The sequence below is a fragment of the Amblyraja radiata genome, chromosome 18 (genome assembly GCF_010909765.2).
Source record: "Amblyraja radiata isolate CabotCenter1 chromosome 18, sAmbRad1.1.pri, whole genome shotgun sequence".
Classification (NCBI taxonomy): Eukaryota; Metazoa; Chordata; class Chondrichthyes; order Rajiformes; family Rajidae; genus Amblyraja; species Amblyraja radiata.
In genome coordinates this window covers 34,497,142-34,516,011 of record NC_045973.1, presented here as the reverse complement: position 1 = coordinate 34,516,011, position 18,870 = coordinate 34,497,142, and the positions used below count along the sequence as shown (strand labels likewise).

General features: G+C 45.0%; 1 protein-coding gene across 3 annotated transcripts in view; it reads right to left on the bottom strand.

Annotated features, from left to right (window-relative positions):
• The window catches only part of LOC116983374 (deoxyribonuclease gamma-like), a 57,957-nt gene extending 43,717 nt beyond the window's left edge, over positions 1–14,240 (bottom strand). The window contains exons 1-2 of one of the 3 annotated variants that reach the window (XM_033037102.1): positions 14,116–14,240; positions 2,908–3,015 (exon numbers count right to left, since the gene is read on the bottom strand). In XM_033037102.1, the coding sequence (XP_032892993.1) occupies positions 2,908–2,988 (81 nt within the window). In that variant the 5' untranslated portion in view covers positions 2,989–3,015; positions 14,116–14,240. Of the gene's footprint in view, positions 1–2,907; positions 3,016–12,098; positions 12,230–14,115 lie in introns of those variants that run through there. The other 2 variants (XM_033037103.1, XM_033037101.1) reach the window with 2 other exon arrangements.
• Positions 14,241–18,870: the final 4,630 nt, after the last annotated feature.

The window sequence follows — 18,870 nt, the reverse complement described above, 5'->3', positions numbered from 1 at the left end:
AGATGAGAAAAATAAAATTCACACATGAATCTGTGGAATTCTCTGCCACAGAAAGTAGTTGAGGCCAGTTCATTGGCTATATTTAAGACGGAGTTAGATGTGGCCCTTGTGGCTAGAGGGATCAGGGGGTATGGAGAGAAGGCAGGTACAGGATACTGAGTTGGATTATCAGCCATGATCATATTGAATGGCGGTGAAGGCTCGAAAGGCTGAAAGGCCTACTCCTGCACCTATTTTCTATGTTTCAAATAATCAGGGGAAAAAATCAATTATGTTGCATAAACGGCGGTGCTGGCTTAACAGCTGCGGCCCACCTGCAGTCCGTCTGTTTTTTTTCTTTTGTTTTGTTCCTTGTCATGTTTTAGTTAATTTTGTTTTATTAAGTTGTGGATGTGTGTGGGTGGGGTGGGAGAAACATGCTTTGGTCTCTTCCTTCGGGGGATGCGACTTTTTCTTCGGTCGTATTCCCCATCCCCGTCTCCGTCTGCGCCGAGGCCTAATGGCGGAGCTGGCGGCATCGGAGCTGTAGCAGCGGCAGCAGCGGCAGAGACCCGACTCGGCCCCGGAGCTGTAGCGGCGGCAGCAGCAGCAGCGGAGACCCGACTCGGCCCCGAAGCTGTGGCGGTGGCGGCAGCAGCAGCGGCAGCGGAGACCCGACTCGGCCCCAAAGCTGTAGCGGTGGCAGCTGCGGTAGCGGAGACCCGACTTGGCCCCGAAGCTGTGGCGGTGGCGGCAGCAGCAGCGGCAGCGGAGACCCGACTCGGCCCTGGAGCTGTAGCGGCGGCAGCAGCAGCGGAGACCCGGCTCGGTCCTGGAGCCGTGGCGGCGGCAGCGGCAGCGGCAGCGGTAGCGGAGACCCGACTCGGCCCCAAAGCTGTGGCGGAGGCGGCGGAGACCTGACTCGGCCCCGAAGCTGTGGCGGAGGCAGCGGCAGCGGAGACCCGACTCGGCCTCGGAGCTGTGGCGGAGGCAGCGACCACCCGCGGAGTTTGAACCGTGGCCTCAGCGCAGAGGGAGAACAAAGAGGGGAGAGACAGAGACTTTAAGATTTTGCCTTCCACCACAGTGAGGAGGTGTTTGGTGAACTCACTGTGGTGGATGTTAAATTTGTGTTGATTGTGTGTTTTTGTCATTTTTAAAATTATATGTATGACTGCAGGGAAACAAAATTTCGTTCAGACCAAAAGGTCTGAATGACAATAAAACAAATCTAATCTAATCTAATCTAATTATGTAAAATGGGTGTGAATACTGGCTGAATTCCAAAAGAGGACTGGATAACATCAGATATCAAGTTCTGGCAATAACATAGCAATCTTTTATTCCAACATAATTAATCACTTATGATAGACACAAAGTCATGCAATAACTCAGCAGCGCTGGCAGCATCTCTGGAGATATAGGATCGGTGATGTTTAGGGCATAATCCCGAAACACCGTACAGGTTTCACCCGAAACGTCACCCATCCTTTTTCACCAGGGATACTGCCTTATCTGCTGAATTGCTCCAGCACTTTGTGTCTATCTCTGGTATAAACCAGCATCTGCAGTTGTTTGTTTCCACATCTATAGTTAATTACGTCAAGTCAAGTCAAGTTTATTCGTCACATACACATACGAGATGTGCAGTGAAATGAAAAGTGGCAATGCTCGCGAAATGCGCAAAAACAAACAAACAAACTACAAACAGAATGGAACAGAATCACATGTTCACATATTACATATTTGTGGGAGGGGGGGAAGAAAAAGGAAATAAACTGCAATTTTAAAAAGACACCCCACAACAGTGAAATGGTCCAGTAAAGTTAGTCCCTGGTGAGATAGGAGATTACAGTCCTAATGGCCTCTGGGAAGAAACTCCTTCTCATCCTCTCCGTTCTCACAGCATGGCAACGGAGGCGTTTGCCTGACCGTAGCAGCTGGAACACTCCGTTGCTGGGGTGGAAGGGGTCTCCCGTGATCTTGTTGGCTCTGGAGTTGCACCTTCTGATCTATAGTTCCTGCAGGGGAGCGAGTGTGGTTCCCATAGTGCGTTCGGCCGAACGCACTACTCTCTGCAGAGCCTTCTTGTCCTGGGCAGAGCAGTTCCCAAACCAAATCGTGATATTTCCGGACAAGATGCTTTCCACAGTCGCTGAGTAGAAGCACTGGAGGATCCTCAGAGACACTCTGAATTTCCTCAATTGCCTGAGGTGGTGAAGGCGCTGCCTTGCCTTACTCACGAGTGCTGCAGCGTGTGATGTCCATGTCATATCCTCAGAGATGTGGACTCCCAGGTATTTAAAACAGCTCACCCTATCCACAGTATCCCCATTTATCTTCAATGGTGTGTACGTCCTCAGATGCCCTCCTAAAGTTTATGCAATTAATGTCACCAAGGGCGTAGTTTCCATGGGACAAAATTACAACAGTCACAAATATTTTCACACCCTCAGAGAGCATATCCGAACATGAATCTATTACACACAGAAAACATTCCAGGCACTCCCTGTACTCTGTTTAAAAATCTTGCCCCGTGCATCTCCGTTAAACGTTGCCCCTACCACCTTAAGCTGTGCTCTCTAGTATTTGATTTTTCCATCCTGGGAAAACATAGGATACTGTCCAATTCACCTCTATCGCATTGCAGACATTGTTCTTTCTCCCTGAAACTGTCATTCTCTCGGAAACATGACCTCTTCATTCAAGCATGCATAGCAGAGCAAATGCTAAGAACTATAGCCTGCATTCTGTATCTTTCCCTTCACTCTACCTATTGAGTTTGGCTTGATTGTAATTATGTGTAGTGCTAGCTGATTTGACTGGATAGCAAGCAAAGCCGTGCTTTTCACTGTACCTCGGTGCACGTGACAATAATAAACCTCAACCAAAACCTAATTTACAACATCAAAATACATGGATACTCACCGTGACGATTGAAGCGACCACTTCTGGTTTGGAGATTTTATCCATTCCCAATTTCCGGATATTAAATGCAGCAATCTTCATTTTCACTCAAAAGGTTTATTCAGGATTCTAATGGAAAACACAACAAACCTGTTCTTCAATACAATGATTACAAGAATAATGTATGGGAAGGAACTGCAGATGTTAGTTTAAACCGAAGATAGGTACAAAATGCTGGAGTAACTCAATGGACAGCATCTCTGGAGAAAAGGAATAGGTGACGTTTCGGTTCGAGACCTTCATTTTGCAGAAGGGTCTCAACCCGAAACGTCACATCAGGCAAGAGGTACAGAAGTGTGAAAACGCACACCTCCAGATTCAGGGACAGTTTCTTCCCAACTGTGATGGGGCTTTTTCACGGGGCGAGTTGACGCAAGATGTCACCAGAGTGAAGTGGTCGTGGTCCAGCACGAGTCTCGCACGATATAACGGGGGGTAGATAAAGAGTTCCCACGGTACTCGGCATTTCTGTTATTTGTGCGAGTGACTTGTCCGTCTCCCGAGCTTTCGCGTTAAATCTTGAATGAACATCGTGAACTACACGTGACACAAATGATGTAACTTTTTTTTTCACACACTATAAATATCCTCCCTTGGTTGAATTGGCTCATTTGGAGACATGTTTTACTGTGTATGTGGGAGACACAGACAGGGCCGGTGCTAGGAATTGCGGGGCCCAATTAGAAAATTGATGGCGGGGCCCCTACTCTAGAAAAGTAAAAATTTATGTATGTTTATATTTCGTGTAGTATGCTCGTCTTTAACCAAAAAAAACATTAAATGCTTCATATACTAAAATTTTGAAAAACTATATGAAAGTGTCACACATCTAATAAAATGAGCGGCACTTTGAAAGATTGAATGTGTGTGTGTGTGTGTGTTTATGAGTGTATGCGATTGTGTCTCTGTGTCTGTGTGACTGAGTGTGTGTGTTTGTGTGTATGCGTCTGTGTGTGTGCGTGCATGGCCGGCCTTAGGGGGTTTAAACGGTTTAGAGATGTTTAGAGGGCTTCAGATGGGTTCAGGTGTGTTTACAATTGTTTAGAGGGGAATAGAGGGAAATAGGGGGGCTAGAGGGGGTTTAGAGGTGTTCAGAGGGTCCCAGAGGGGTTTAGAGACGTTATAAGCCCCCCGTGAGAAATTGTATTTCTCTGAAATTGAAGATAGACATAAAGCTGGAGTAACTCAGCAGACAGGCAGCGCAGCGACTCTGGAGAGAAGACCCTTCTTCAGACCGAACTGAACTCGCGTCGGTGAGAGTACTTGTGATTGTCTGAAGAAGGGTCTCGACCAGAAACACAACCCTCTCCCCAGAGCCGCTGCCCGTCCCGCTGAGCCACCTTCAACTTCAGAGCCAAACAAAAAACACAGAGTGCTGGAGGAACTCAGCGGGCCAGGCGAATGCCTCACCAGCTGAGTTTCTCCAGCATTTTTGTCTACCGCTAAACATCAATGATTCCGGGAATGCTGAGGGGACAGGGTGATAGAGAGGGAGTAGGAGAGCTAGAGAGAGACGAGACGGGGAGCGGGAGAGAGAGCGCGAGAGAAAGAGGGAGGGAGGGAGTGAGCAAAAGACAGAGAGACACAACGTGGGTCGGTAGGTGAATGACTAACCTGCACACCAGGAAGAAGCCCCTTCTCGCGGTCCGGGGCCCTCACTCATGATGGTGAGTTAAATGAAATTCTCAACGTGTCATCGATCTACATTCCTCAGTAATGTAATTGTGTTTTAAACAAGTATTAATGACACCGCGTGAATTTTATTCAAAGGAACACGGCGTCATTAAATGAGTCTGAAGAAGGGTTTCGGCCCGAAACGTCGCCTATTTCCTTCGCTCCATAGATGCTGCTGCACCCGCTGAGTTTCCCCAGCAATTTTGTGTACCTTCGATATTCCAGCATCTGCAGTTCCCTTTTGAACACGGCGTCATTAATACTTGTTCAAAACACTATAACATTTACTGAGGAATGTGGATAGATGCAGATTCATGACATCGCATAACAAGGTGTTAACTACTTACCGTTAAGAAGTGCTAACAGCACTAGTTAACAAATCGTTTGTGTATGATGGCCGTGCAGCGGTTGTTATGCATGTTCGTTTAAAAAAAAATCCGGATGGCGAATTTAAAAAAATCTTTATTTAACAAAGAGAATTCGTATTTCCGTACGAAATACTGAACATTAGTGCGGGGCCCCCATTAGGCGCGGGGCCCAATTGGGAGCAATCGGTCAAATCGGCTTAACGCTGGCCCTGGACACAGATGGACTGAGCACAGTACCTCGGTCTTACTGTGTGTGGGAGAGGGGGAGAAAGAGACGTACACTCACAGAGGCAGAGTCTCTCAGCCTGTGTAAGAGGGAGGGAGAGAGAGAGAGAGGCACACACAAGGTGGATGTGAAATCTCACCTGCCTGTTTCAGTGACAGACACCCGCCGCCAGTAAATGAAGACACCCCCCATCTGTCTCCCCCTCCTCTCCCTCGACTCCCCCACCTTTCCCTCCCAACTCCAGTCCCGTCCCGACCCCCTGGGAAACTGAATAGAGCAACAATATAGATATAGAAACTGAAACAATATAGAAACTGAATAGAGCAACATGGCAAAAACATCTCTGACACGCTTTACCCCCTTTCTTTGAGATTTTCTGGGAGCCATCTCTGCAAGTGTTCCTGTTAAAAAGATTATCCAACAATGACAATTAGGTGGGACGTCCTCGAAGGACACATGTTCCCTTGTCGATATTGAGACCACCTTTTTTTACTCACCTTCTGTCCCCTCTGTCCAGCTTCCGGGTTCACCGTTCGCAGGAGTTCCCACGGTACCCGCAAGAGTTATTACGGATATCGCACTGGCCACTACGTCCATATAATGTTGCAATGCTCAACCACAAGTGTATAAGTCACTCTTGGAGAAATTCAAACTTTCTTGAATTTTCTCCCGAGTGACCAAGATACACGATTACCTGCCGTTAGCGCTACGGTGGTCCACGGTGGTCCACGAATGCTGCCGTACTGTTATCGCACGAGGTTCCCACGATGTTAACCTCTGGTTAACTCTTGCGTCAAGTCGCCCCGTGAAAAGGCCGCTTTACAGCGCCAGAGACCCGGGTTCGATTCTGACCTTGGGTGCTGCCTGCGTGGTTTGCACATTCTTCCTGTGACCGTGTGGGGTTTCTCCAGGTGCTCCAGTTTCTTCCCACATCCCAAAGACCTGTGGGTTTATAGGTTAATTGGCCTATGTACATTGCCCCTAGTAAGTAGGATGCAAAAGTGGTATCACTAGTGTGAATGGCCGATCGATGGTTGGCATGGACTAAAGACAATAGACAATAGGTGCAGGAGTAGGCCATTCAGTCCTTCGAGCCAGCACTGCCATTCAATATGATCAGGGCCAAAGGGCCTGTTTCCATGCTGCATCTCTAAACGAAACTAAACTTATGTTCTTCCCTACGACCGGCGGGGGGGGTTCACAAGTTGGATGAAAGATATTGGCTGGGAAGAGACGGTGCCTTTTTATTGGAGACAAAAGTCCACAAAAACATTTAGTTAAATTTTAATAAATTGTTTTTACTTATTTGATTTAAAGCGGCTCATGAGAGATTCCAAATTTAGTTAAGCCAAGGTCCTTAACAGGTTGACACAAAATGCTGGAGTAACTCAGCGGGACAAGCAGCATCTCTGGAGAGAAGAAATGGGTGACGTTTCGGGTCGAGACCCTTCTTCAGACTGATGTCAGGGGAGTGGGCGGGACAGAGATAGAATGTAGTCGGAGACAGTAAGACTGGTGGGGGAACTAGGATGGGGGAGGGGATGGAGAGAGACGAAAAGCACGGGTTAATTGAAGTTAGAGAAGTCAATGCTCATACTGCTAGGGTGTAAGCTACCCAAGGGAAATATGAGGTGCTGTTCCTCCAATTTGCGCTGGGCCTCACTCTGCCAATGGAGGAGGCTCAGGACAGAAAGGGAATGGGAGGGGGAGTTAAAGTGCTGAGCAACCGGGAGAACAGGTAGGTTATGACGGACTGAGTGGAGGTGTTCAGTGAAACGATTGCCATACCTGCACTTGTTCTCGGAGTTGACACCTGGAACAGCAGATAGAGAAGATGAGATTGGAGGTGGTGCAGGTGAACCTCTGCCTCACCTGAAAATACTGTCGGGGTCCTTGGATGGAGTCGAGGGGGGAGGTAAAGGGGCAGGTGTTGCATTTCCTGTGGTTGCAGGGGAAAATACCTGTGGAGGGGGTGGTTTGGGTGGGAAGGGATGTGTTGACCAGGGAGTTGTGGAGGGAACAGTCTCTGCGGAAAGCAGAAAGGGGCGGAGACACGAAGATGTGGCCAGTAGTGGGATTCCGTTGGAGGTGGCGAAAATGTTGGAAAGGCTAATGGGGTGGAAGGTGAGGAAAAGGGTGACTTTGTCCTTGTTATGAATAGGGGAGGGGGAGCCTGAGTGGAGCTGCGGGATATCGAGGAGACCCTAGTGAGAGCCTCGTCTATAAAGGAAGAGGGGAGCCCCGATCCCTAAAAAATGAGGACATCTCCGATGACCTCGGCTGGAAAACCTCATCCTGGGCGCAAATACGGCGTAGGCGGGGAATTTGAAGTAGGGGATAGACAGGAAGCAGGGTGGGGAGAAGTGTAGTCTAGATAGCTATGGGAATCAGTGGGTTTGTAATAGGTGTCAGTCAATAGTCTGTCTCCTGTGATGGAGGCAGTGAGATCTAGAAACGGTAGGGAGATGTTGAATATGGTCCAAGTGAATTTGAGTACAGGATGGAAATTAGTCGTGAAGTTGATGAAATCAGTGAGTTCTGCATGGGTGCCGGAGGTAACACCGATGCAGTCGTCAATGTAGCTTAGGTAGAGTTTTGGGATAGGGCCAGTGTACGCCCTACGTACAGTGTACAGTCCTTAACAGGTTACTGCTTCTTGAGGTGGTACAGCAACAGAATATTGTTGATATAGGATGACATTGATGTGTTGCCTCCATTGATCTAACTTCTCTCATATGCTCCCCCTTAGTTTCCTTGTTAGAATAGGTGCCTGTGGACATCTGGTGAAAAGGGAATTTAGCCAACTCTGATGCCTTTCATGGTTGAATGATCTGCTGGCACTCAGACAAAGAATGTCTGCTTGATTTAGTTACCACAGGTACGCTGATGAATTTGGACTCATTCCTTCCACATGAAACTAGAGCCTCTTATTGTCTGAAATATGTTACGAGAATATTCCGAACCGATCAGAGAAATTTGCCTTGTGGTTTAACAGACAATATTGTACTAACAGTCAGAGTTCTCGACCATGGATCTTTTGATACTTTCAAATGTAGTTTAGTTTAGTTCCGAGATACAGCGTGGAAACAGGCCCTTCAGCCCATCGAGTCACCACCGACCAGTGATCATCCATTCACTAGTTATATCCGACACATTTGGGACAAACCTGTACGTCTTTGGAGGAAACCGGAGCATCCAGGGAGAAAAGCCACGCAGTCACAGGGAGAATGTACAAACTCCGTACAGACAGCACCCGTAGTTAGGATTGAAGCAGGGTCTCTGAGGCTGTAAGGCCACAACTCCACTGCCGTGCCACTGTGGCACAACTCTGTAGTTGAAACATTTCTGTTATTTTATTAAATAAATCATGATTTGATGCTAGTCTCAGTCAGAGCATTATTAAAGCCACACACCATCCTGGCCAAGTTCTCATCTCACTCCTACCATCATGTAGAAGGTCTTGGATTCAGACAACTGTGACCACCACATTCAATAGCTTCTTCCCAGCAACTATCAGGCTCTTGAACACTACAAAATACAGACTAAACTATGAACTGTCTTTGGCCGCTGAGAGAAGAGGGACCCAGTGAGGAGGGGTAAGGAAGAGGGACTATATTGAATACTTTTGTAACTTTGTCGCCGCCCTTTATATAGTCCTTGCATAGTTGTGTACTGTATGCAAAACAAAGAATTTCACTGTACCAAGTACACGTGACAATAACGTATCAATCAATCAATCTGGTTCACATACGTCCTCCAGGGAAAGGAACTCGCTTGGTCTGGCCTTTATGGAATTCAATCTACCAACGTGGCTGATTTTTAACCGTGTCCTGAGCTCAAGGGTAGTTAGACGTAGATAATATATTCAAGCATTGCCATATCTACATTCTGTGAATGAATAAACAATGCTCAAAACTAATTATCTGGTCGCCATGGCATTTATGTTTGTGTGACCTTACCCTGCTCCTATGTTGCTGAATTTGCTAAGGTGGCTGGATTTCAAAGTTATTTAATGGCTTGTAAAGCATATTGGGACAACCTCACCTTCTGAATGGAGTTATATAGATAGTATACATCCCGGAAGAGAATTTGAAAACTTGTGCATGATCTACAAAAGGTAAAAGGTTTATAAAAATAATGGAAAAAAGTCTGCCAGCTGAAAAGAAAATGATCTCAGAAAGAAAAGGACATCAAACACTTTTTCTCCAAAGACCTCATAGATACATCTGATGTTAAAACACAACAATATTAAGATTAGATGATTGGAGACACAAGAAACTGCAGATGCTGGAAACCTGAGCAAAACACAATGTGCTGGAGGAACTTAGCAGGTCAGGCAGCAACTGTGGTGGGAATGGACGGACTATGTTTTGGGTTGGGATCCATCTTCAGACTCATAGATAACCTTTCAGATCGGGACCCATCTTCAGGCTTCAGAAGATTAATTTTGATAGATTTTGAATTTTCAAATGGGTTTATTTTCCCAAGTCCAACATAACAACACTCAAATTAGAAGCAGTAGACCACATGACCTCTGATGTCTGCTCCATTATTTCATAAGATCATGGCACAGCAGTAGAGTTTCTGAATTACAACTCCATACTCGGGTTTAATCCTGACTATGGGTGTTGTCTGTGCAGAATTTGTACATTCTCCCCGTGACCAAGGTGGGTTTTCTCCAGGTGCTCCGTTATCCTTCCACATTCTAAGGACGTGCAGGTTTGTAGGTTAATTGGCTTGGTATAATTGTAAATTGTCCCTTGTGTGTGTAGGATAGTGTTAGTGTGCGGGGATCACTGGTCGGCACGTACCCGGTGGGCCGAAGGGCCTGTTTCTCTAAACTTCTTCTTATCGAGTCCACATCACAAGATTAGAAACTGTTCAGCCAGAATTGAACACACTTCTCGGCATCTGCATACAATGGAGCCTTGCGCTTCTTGTGTTTCTTGTGCGTAGTGGTGGAAAGATTGGTGGAAACAGGGGCATGACGTGAACGCCTATCTCTAAACTAAATTAAACTAATCCACTTTATCAATCAAATTCCACATCCAGTGGAATCATACCCAGCATTTACAACCTATCCTGATAGACAACTTGAATGTTGCATGTCTGATATGATTTCACTGCATTAACATGCTTCCAATATTATATTCAGTACTCCAGCACTTTCACCAATGCCCTTTATGAGTGAAGAATAAGCTTTCTACTTTAATACATTAATTTAATCTCCCAATAAGCATGAGTTTCTTCTAAATACTTGTTCTACCTGCATACTAACCTTTTGCAAATCATGCACTAGAACACCCTTTCTGAACTCTGCAATCTCTTACCATTAAGATAAGATGCTTGTGTAAGAAGGAACTGCAGATGCCAGTTTACACCAAAGATAGACACAAATGCTGGAGTAACTCAGTGGGTCAGGCAGCATCTCTGGAGAAAAGGAATAGGTGACGTTACGGGTCGAGGCCCTTCTTCAGACTCAGGGGAGAGGGAAACTAGAGGTCTGAAAAGGTATGGAACAAATCAGAGCCAGCACTGATTACCCAGGAGCCCGCAATGGTCTATTGTTGGCCCTGGAGGAGGTAATAACAGAGAGATATGAACAGTGAAACTAGGAGGATGGCTAGGGGTGGGGGTGGGATGGGGAGAGATGGAATGCAAGGGTTACTTGAAATTAGAGAAACCAATATTCACACCGCTGGGTTGTAAGCTGATGCTATTTTTTTAAATTATTTTCTGCCAAATTAGACATTATCTCACATTATTCTCCATTTGCCAGATCTTTGCTCATTCATTTAACCTATCCTTATCCCTTTGTGGTCCCCTTATGTCCTCTCCAGAATGGAATTTCCTAACTAACTGCATCTTAAACTTTGCAGACGTACGTTTTAGCGTCTTTATTAAATTGTGTAAATTGAAGGACCTGCTTCAATTCCTATGGTGCACCACTATTAAATCACTGCATCCAGAGAAGGACCCATTCACACTTCCCTGATTTCTGTCAGCAAGTCATTATTCTATCCACATGAATATATCAATGGCTACACCATGAGCTTTTATTATCTATAATAACTTTAATGCAGCATCTTATCAAACGTCCTCTGCAATCGTAATATACCACATCCATCAGTTCCTCTTTATCCAAGCCACGAGTTACTTCTTCAAACATCAGTAAAATTGATCAAACATGTTTCACTTTCTCATAATCTTGTTGACAAATGATCTTGAATTTTTCAATGTCCTCCTCTACAATGTTTTATGTAATGGCTTCCACCATTTCCCGTTGACAGATGTTAACCATTATAGATATGTTTTTGCTTTTTGCTTGCCTTCCCCAAATCTGGGAATTTTAGAAAAGTAAAACCAATTAATCAGCCATTTCATTTGCCAGTTCCCCTAAGTCCATCCAGCTAAGTACAAGACATACCAGCTCCGACAAATTTGCTCCATACCACTTCCCTGATGGTTGTACTTACCCCAACCGCCTTCTCTTCCAAATCATGGTTTGCATCATTTTCTGGCTTATAACTAGAGCCAGGAAGAGGCGGAGACAGTAGGACTAGAAGGAGAGCTGGGAACACACACACACCCCACACACACACACACACCACACACACACCACACACACACCACACACACTACACACACACACAAACACTCTCTATCTCTCTCTCTCTCTCTCTCTCTCTCTCTTGTCTCTGTCTCTCTCTGTCTCTCTGTCTCTCTCTCCCCCAACTCAAAATGCCACCTGTTTTTCCTTCAGATATGCCACTTGACTCACTGAGTAATCCAGCACTATCTGAATTTCATTAGTTTGATTCTTTTAACCCCACTACCTATACCGATTGATAAAGCAGAAGAACAATAGGAAAAAAGTTATTTACCTGTCACCTGCTGAATCGGTTTTGTGTTTCTTTGGGTGAATAGGTTTGTGCAGAAATACCTTCTAGCTTGTGGGTGTGATGGAGAAAGGCATCCAATGAACAGCGATGTTAGTCTGTTGGTATTTAAATTACATGCCTGAGGAAGGTCTGTGCTGTGTTAATGTTTTACCTGTAACAACTACCCCCAATAGTCCTGAGCGATCAAGTCCAGTCAAGCAGGTTGCAAAGAATTTACTGCAGGTTCTAAATGAAGGCAGAAAATATTTCACACTCACATGGGTCCCGGCTTGCTAGCTTTCACAATCCCTCATGCGTGCACACACACACACGCACACACACGCACACACACGCACACACGCACACACACGCACACACACACCCACACACACAAACACACACACACACACACACACACCACACACCACACCCCACACTCACCCCACACACACACCCCCCACACACACACACACACACCCCACACACACACCCCACACACACACACCACACACCCCACACACACACACACCAACACCCCACACCCACCACCCACACACACACCCCCACCCCACACACCCCACACCCCACACACACACCCCACACACACACACCACACCACACACACACCACACCCACGCACACCCACACACACACCCCACACCACACACACACAAACACACACCACACCACCACCACACACCCACACCACACCACACACACCACACACCCACACACACACACACACACAACCACCACACCACGCCACCCACACCCCACACACAACCACACCAAACCCCACCCCCCACACACACACCACACACACAAACACACACACACCACACACACACACCCCACACACACACACACACCCACCCACCCACACCCACCCCACACACACACCCCACACACACACACCCCACACACCACACACACACACCCCACACACACACCCCACACACCCCACACACACACACACACACACACGCCCCACACACACCACACACACCCCACACACACACCCCACACACCACACACACACACCCCACACACCACACACACCACACACACACACACCACACACAACCCACACACACCCCACACACACACACACGCCCCACACACACACACACCCCACACACACACACACCACACACACACCACACACACACCACACACACACCACACACACCACACACACACACACACACACAAACACTCTCTATCTCTCTCTCTCTCTCTCTCTCTCTCTCTCTTGTCTCTGTCTCTCTCTGTCTCTCTGTCTCTCTCTCCCCCAACTCAATGCCACCTGTTTTTCCTTCAGATATGCCACTTGACTCGCTGAGTAATCCAGCACTTTGTGTCTATTTTTCGTATAAACCAGCATCTGAAGAAGGGTCTCGACACAAAACATCACCTATTCCTTCTCTCCAGAGATACTGTGACTCCAGCTTTTTTGTGCCTATGTTTGGTGTAAACTATCATCTGCAGTTCCTTCTTGCACATTTTGTTTGCAGTTCTTTGTTTCTTCATTCCAGATACAGACTGAGTGACAGAAATTGCTCCTGAGGCATCTCTTAAATCTCTCTCCTCTCACTCTATGCTCATAAACCTCATCACTCTTGTAAACCTTTTCAAATATCTCTGTCAGATTGTTGGGACATGATTTCCCACATACTGAGACATGCAGGCCATCTCTAATCTGTCCATGCCGATCTAAATACTGGTATAACCTGTCCCTCAGGATCCCCTCCAAGTATTTTCCAACCACCGACATCATGCTCTCTGTCCTGGATTTCAAGACAAAAAACAGTCTGAAAAAGGGTCTCCACCTGAAACGGCACCTATTGCTTCTCTCCAGTGATGCTGTCTGACCCTCTGAGTTACTCCAGCTTTTTGTGTCTATCTTGTATTTCCCCACTTGTCTTTGCTACCCTTCTTAAATTGCGGTACAATGTTTGCCGCCCTCTGCTCACAGAACTTCACCTGTGGCTAAAGATTATGTAAATAGTTTTGTATGCACCTTCGCAATTTCTTCCCAGGACCTCACCTACCACAGAGTCCAGGGATGTGCTATCCTGGAGATTTAACCTCCTGGGGATTTACGATACAATAAAACTTTATTTATCCCAGGAGGGAAATTGATCTGCCAACAGTCAAAAAACACAAAGCACATGAAACATGAAATTAAAGTGACAAGTGGAAAGGCTTAGGGGATGTGCAAAGATTAGGGGGGGAGGGGGGGGGGGAGGGGCAGGAGGGGAAGGGAGTCAGTCTCAGTCTACTCCACAACAGAGGGGGAGGAGTTGTAAAGTTTGATAGCCACAGGGAAGAAGGATCTCCTGTGGCGTCTGTCCTCCATCTTTATCCACCTTGTCCACTTTTACCTCGTGTTTGGTCACTTGTTTCTGACCTCAGATATCACATCGCAACTGCCTCAATTCCTTAGCTTCCACAATCTTTTCCGCAGTAAACGTTAATACAGAAAGAGGCATTCAATCCCTTGTGGATGTCCGCTTCACTATTTAATATCAATTCCATATCTTTAAGATCTTTAATGTCACATTTCAGATAAACCTATCATTTAGTGTAATGTGATTTTGGAAGGGGTGCCAAATTTCTATCATCTCTGTGCTTGACCCATGGGTGAGAGATCCACATTAATCTTCCATCCTTGCCTAAAGCAAATTTTATGTTGACATAAACCATAATGTTGTCAACCCAAGTTTAATATCCTCAAAAAGACACAGTGCCGGAGTAACCCAGTGGGTCAGGCAGCATCTTGGTGCATATGGGTAGGTGATGTTTCGGTTGGGACCCTTCTTTAGACTGACCTATAATAAATAACAAAAAACAAAAAATGTTGGAAATACTTAGCAAGTCAGGCAGCATCTATGGGAAGAAGAATATCATCAATGTCATTTACTTGAGAAAGGAAACGTTAGAATTAGATAAGAAAGAAATAAGGGGTGAGAGGACAGAAAATGGTTTAGTTTAGTTTAGTTTAATATTGTCATGTGTACTGAGCTACAGTGAAAAGCTTTGATGTTGCGAGCTATACAGTCAACGAAAAGATTGGAATAGTTGTCTAATGCCTACGCTGAAACTTCTCTGATTTTACAGTTCTATAACTTTAGGACAAACATAATTTGCTAAATTTTTTTTAAACTCTTACCAGTAATTCCAACTCTTTGATTAAATGATGTATTTGTAAAATGATTAAGCTGGAGTATATCTATATACCTATAAAAGTCTCACCGTGTGTGTGCGCGTGTGTGTGCGTGTATGTTTTGTATCTTCCTCTAAACGCTACACGCTAGTGCTTAAATTTTTACATATTCTCACTCACATTTTTGCCCTCCATGCCGTACTCGGGTTCACTTAAGATTTGATGCTATATTTCACAAGTTATTGATGATTAAAGGTTTTAAAAAGCCAAATTTAACAAGATTTTTTCTGTTAAAATCCTTCCTGCCAGCTTCCAACACACTTCGATACAAAGTTGCAATGGGACAGCACAGCAACAGGAGGGGAAGGGTGAATTGGTATTGCAATTGGAACTGCTGCGGCAGGCAGGGGAATTGGATTTTTTTTAAGCCCACTGCTGAGCAAGGCAAGGGAGTGCTTGAATCTTATGTTCGGGAATGGATTGCTTTGGGGATCACGCCTCCCGTGGGGGCTACGGGTTAGTGGTGCAATATTGCGTTGGGGAACGGGTTGCGTTGGGGGACCAGGCCTCCCATGTGACAGGGATCCAACGGGTCCCAGTTGGTCTAGTATTCCCTAAATTTAAGATAAATTTGTAGGTAGCACAACCTTCCAATGTAAAGTTTACATAAAGGAAACAAAAATCAAGAAAACTGCAGATGCTGGAAATCTAAAACAAAAACAAGATAAAATGCTGGAATTACTTTGCAGGTCAGGCAGCATCTATGGCAAGAGAAATAGAGTCAATGTTTCAGTTTGGAGACCTATCGATAGAGCTTCATCAACAACCTGAAACGTTGACTCTGATTCTCTTGCCACAGATACTACCCAACCTGCTAAGTATTTCCAGCATTTTCTGTTCTTGTTTTGCAAAAATGAAACCTACCCACCATAAAACATATAGGCTAACATTTTTTTATCATAGGTTTCACAAAATTAGCTATTATACTTCTTTCCTTGGTGAAGTTCCATCAATTTCTTCACTCCAAATAGTGCATGATGACAGGATTTGGAAATACCTCAATTTGTCCCCATTGTCATCAGAACAGTTATCTACCATGAAATCCATCAAAGACTCCTAATCTATCATAAAAGTTCACGTTAATCTGTAATCATTGAGAACTATCCAAACCAATATTAATGCTTTGTGTTAAATTCAGATATCGGTTGCAAACTGTAAATGATCTGAGACAGAGCCATTTATGTTCAAAAGCAAATAATTTTTTTAATATAAAGAATACAATTTAAAAATTAAATTTTAAAGAGATGGATGTGAATTGAGTTCCAACTGAGTTTAATAGTTTGATGGTCATTTTGGCTTATCCAATTTCCTTTTTAAAAAGCTGCAGGCTTATTTTAAATATTAATTAAGCGGAACACAGGAAAATGTATCTTAAGACCTGGGAATGTTTAAACATATGTTCATGGCGTAGAATGTAGTATTTGATAAATTGCGCAGGGATTCAGGGAATGCTGAATGAGATGTCTACCATTTCTAATTTACATCAGTGGCCTGGACTGAAAAAAATTAAATTCAGATATTTCTGAGAAAATATTTCTTATGAGAAACCAAAGTGGAATAAAGTACCGATGTAGGCAGTGAGATAAATAGTTCATAAAATCAAAGAGCATAAATACTGCATGTGAGATATGCCACGGTACCAAAACTGGAAAATGTTTGGGATATTAGAATATTTTATGTATCTGCAATGCAAATGGAAAATATTCAAAGATAATCCTTAAAACACTTGTATTTGGAATTCTCTATCCCAAGAGAACAAGGGAGGATGAATCGTTTGAATTTATTTAAGGTTTTTGGACTGTAGTGGACTTTAAGGGTTTGGGAAGTCCTACCACAATATTTTGCCTCTACTGTAGTAGGGAGACAGCACTGTGGTGCAGCGGTAGAGTTGCTGCTTTACAGCGCCAGAGAGCCGGGTTCGATCGTGACTACAGGTGCTGTCTGTATGGAGTTTGTACGTTCTTCCTGTGACCGCGTGGGTTTTCTCCCGGTGCTCCGGCTTCCTCTCAGATTCCAAAGACGTACAGATTTGTTGGTTAATTGCCTGATGTAAAATTGCAAATTGTCCCTAGTGTGTAGGATAGAGCTAGTGTACGATGATTGCTGGACAGCATGGACTTGGTGGGCCGAAGGGCCTGTTTCAGCACTGTATCTCTAAAGTAAAGTAAAAGACCAGATTGTTCACCCTGCTCCCTTTTCCAGACTCTCTTATTTTATCCCAACATCCACTTTGGAGATTTGTTCCCTAACTTTGCAATCCCAGAATTCATCTGCTTGTACAGCAGATTGGGTAGCATTGTACACACAAAGCTAACCTCTCATATTTCTGGATTGAAGTAATAAACTTCAGAGCACCAAGTGATGCAAATTGAAAATCTGATGATAATTACCAAAATAAAACGCTTCAATAAAATGATTTAAATGTTCAAATAAGCATAAAATGAGCTTATGTAATTTAATCTGTTTAAACATAAACAAATCCGCTCATATTGACTTATGCAAAATATTGCCGGTAATTAACCAAACTGTTATTTTTCTGCAATTTGTCATGTCTGCAATACTCCAGATTTTGTTTTGAAGTTCGTCTGCCAGTTTATGTTGGAGAAAGTGCTGGAGTAATTCAGCAGATCAAGCAGCATCTCTGGAGAACATGGACAGGTGATAATTCGAGTCAACACCCTTCTCAGTCTGGAGAAGGTTCTTGATCCGAAAGGTCACCTATCCATGTTCTCCGGAGTTTAGTTTAGTTTAGTTATGAGATACAGCGCGGAAACAGGCCCTTCGGCCCACCGAGTGCGCACCGACCAGCGATCCCCGCACATTAACATTAACTGACACACTAGGGACAATTGTTTACACATACACCAAGCCAATTAACCCATATACCTGGATGTCTTTGGAGTGTGGGAGAAAATCGAAGATCTTGGAGAAAATCCACGCGGTCACGGGGAGGACGTACAAACTCCATACAGACAGCACCCGTAGTCGGGATCGAACCTGGGATTCCAGCGCTGTAAAGCAGTAACTATACCGCTGCGCCCAGAGATGTTGCCTCATCTGCTGAATTACTCCAGCAACTGCTCTTATGCTGTGCCACTCTGCTGCAGAGTACGCTTGTCCTGTTTGGGAGAGGTCATCTCTTGCAAAGAAAGTTGATGCCGCCCTTAATGACATCTGCAGATGCATCACTAGCTGCCAAAAACCAACGGATGTGGATAGCTTGCATGTTTTAGCCAGTATTGCTCCACCAGGAATCCGCAGATCAGTTGCCGGTAGAACTCAACGTAGTAGGGAAGTTGGGAACACCTGCCATTCCTGTCACTCCTATCACCAGCCACAAAATGGCTGAAATCGAGGAAGAGGTTCCTCCACACCGTCCAGCCACTGTCACAGTCTCCTCAAGCAACCAGACTAACCTTGTGGGAAAAGAAACGCAGTGAAAACCACCACCATGTAAAGATGCCAATCCCAACCAAGGAACAGCTACCACCTGGTCACAGGTGTGACTGGAAGACCTGGAAGTCCCTCAATAGGCTTCGTACAGGGATG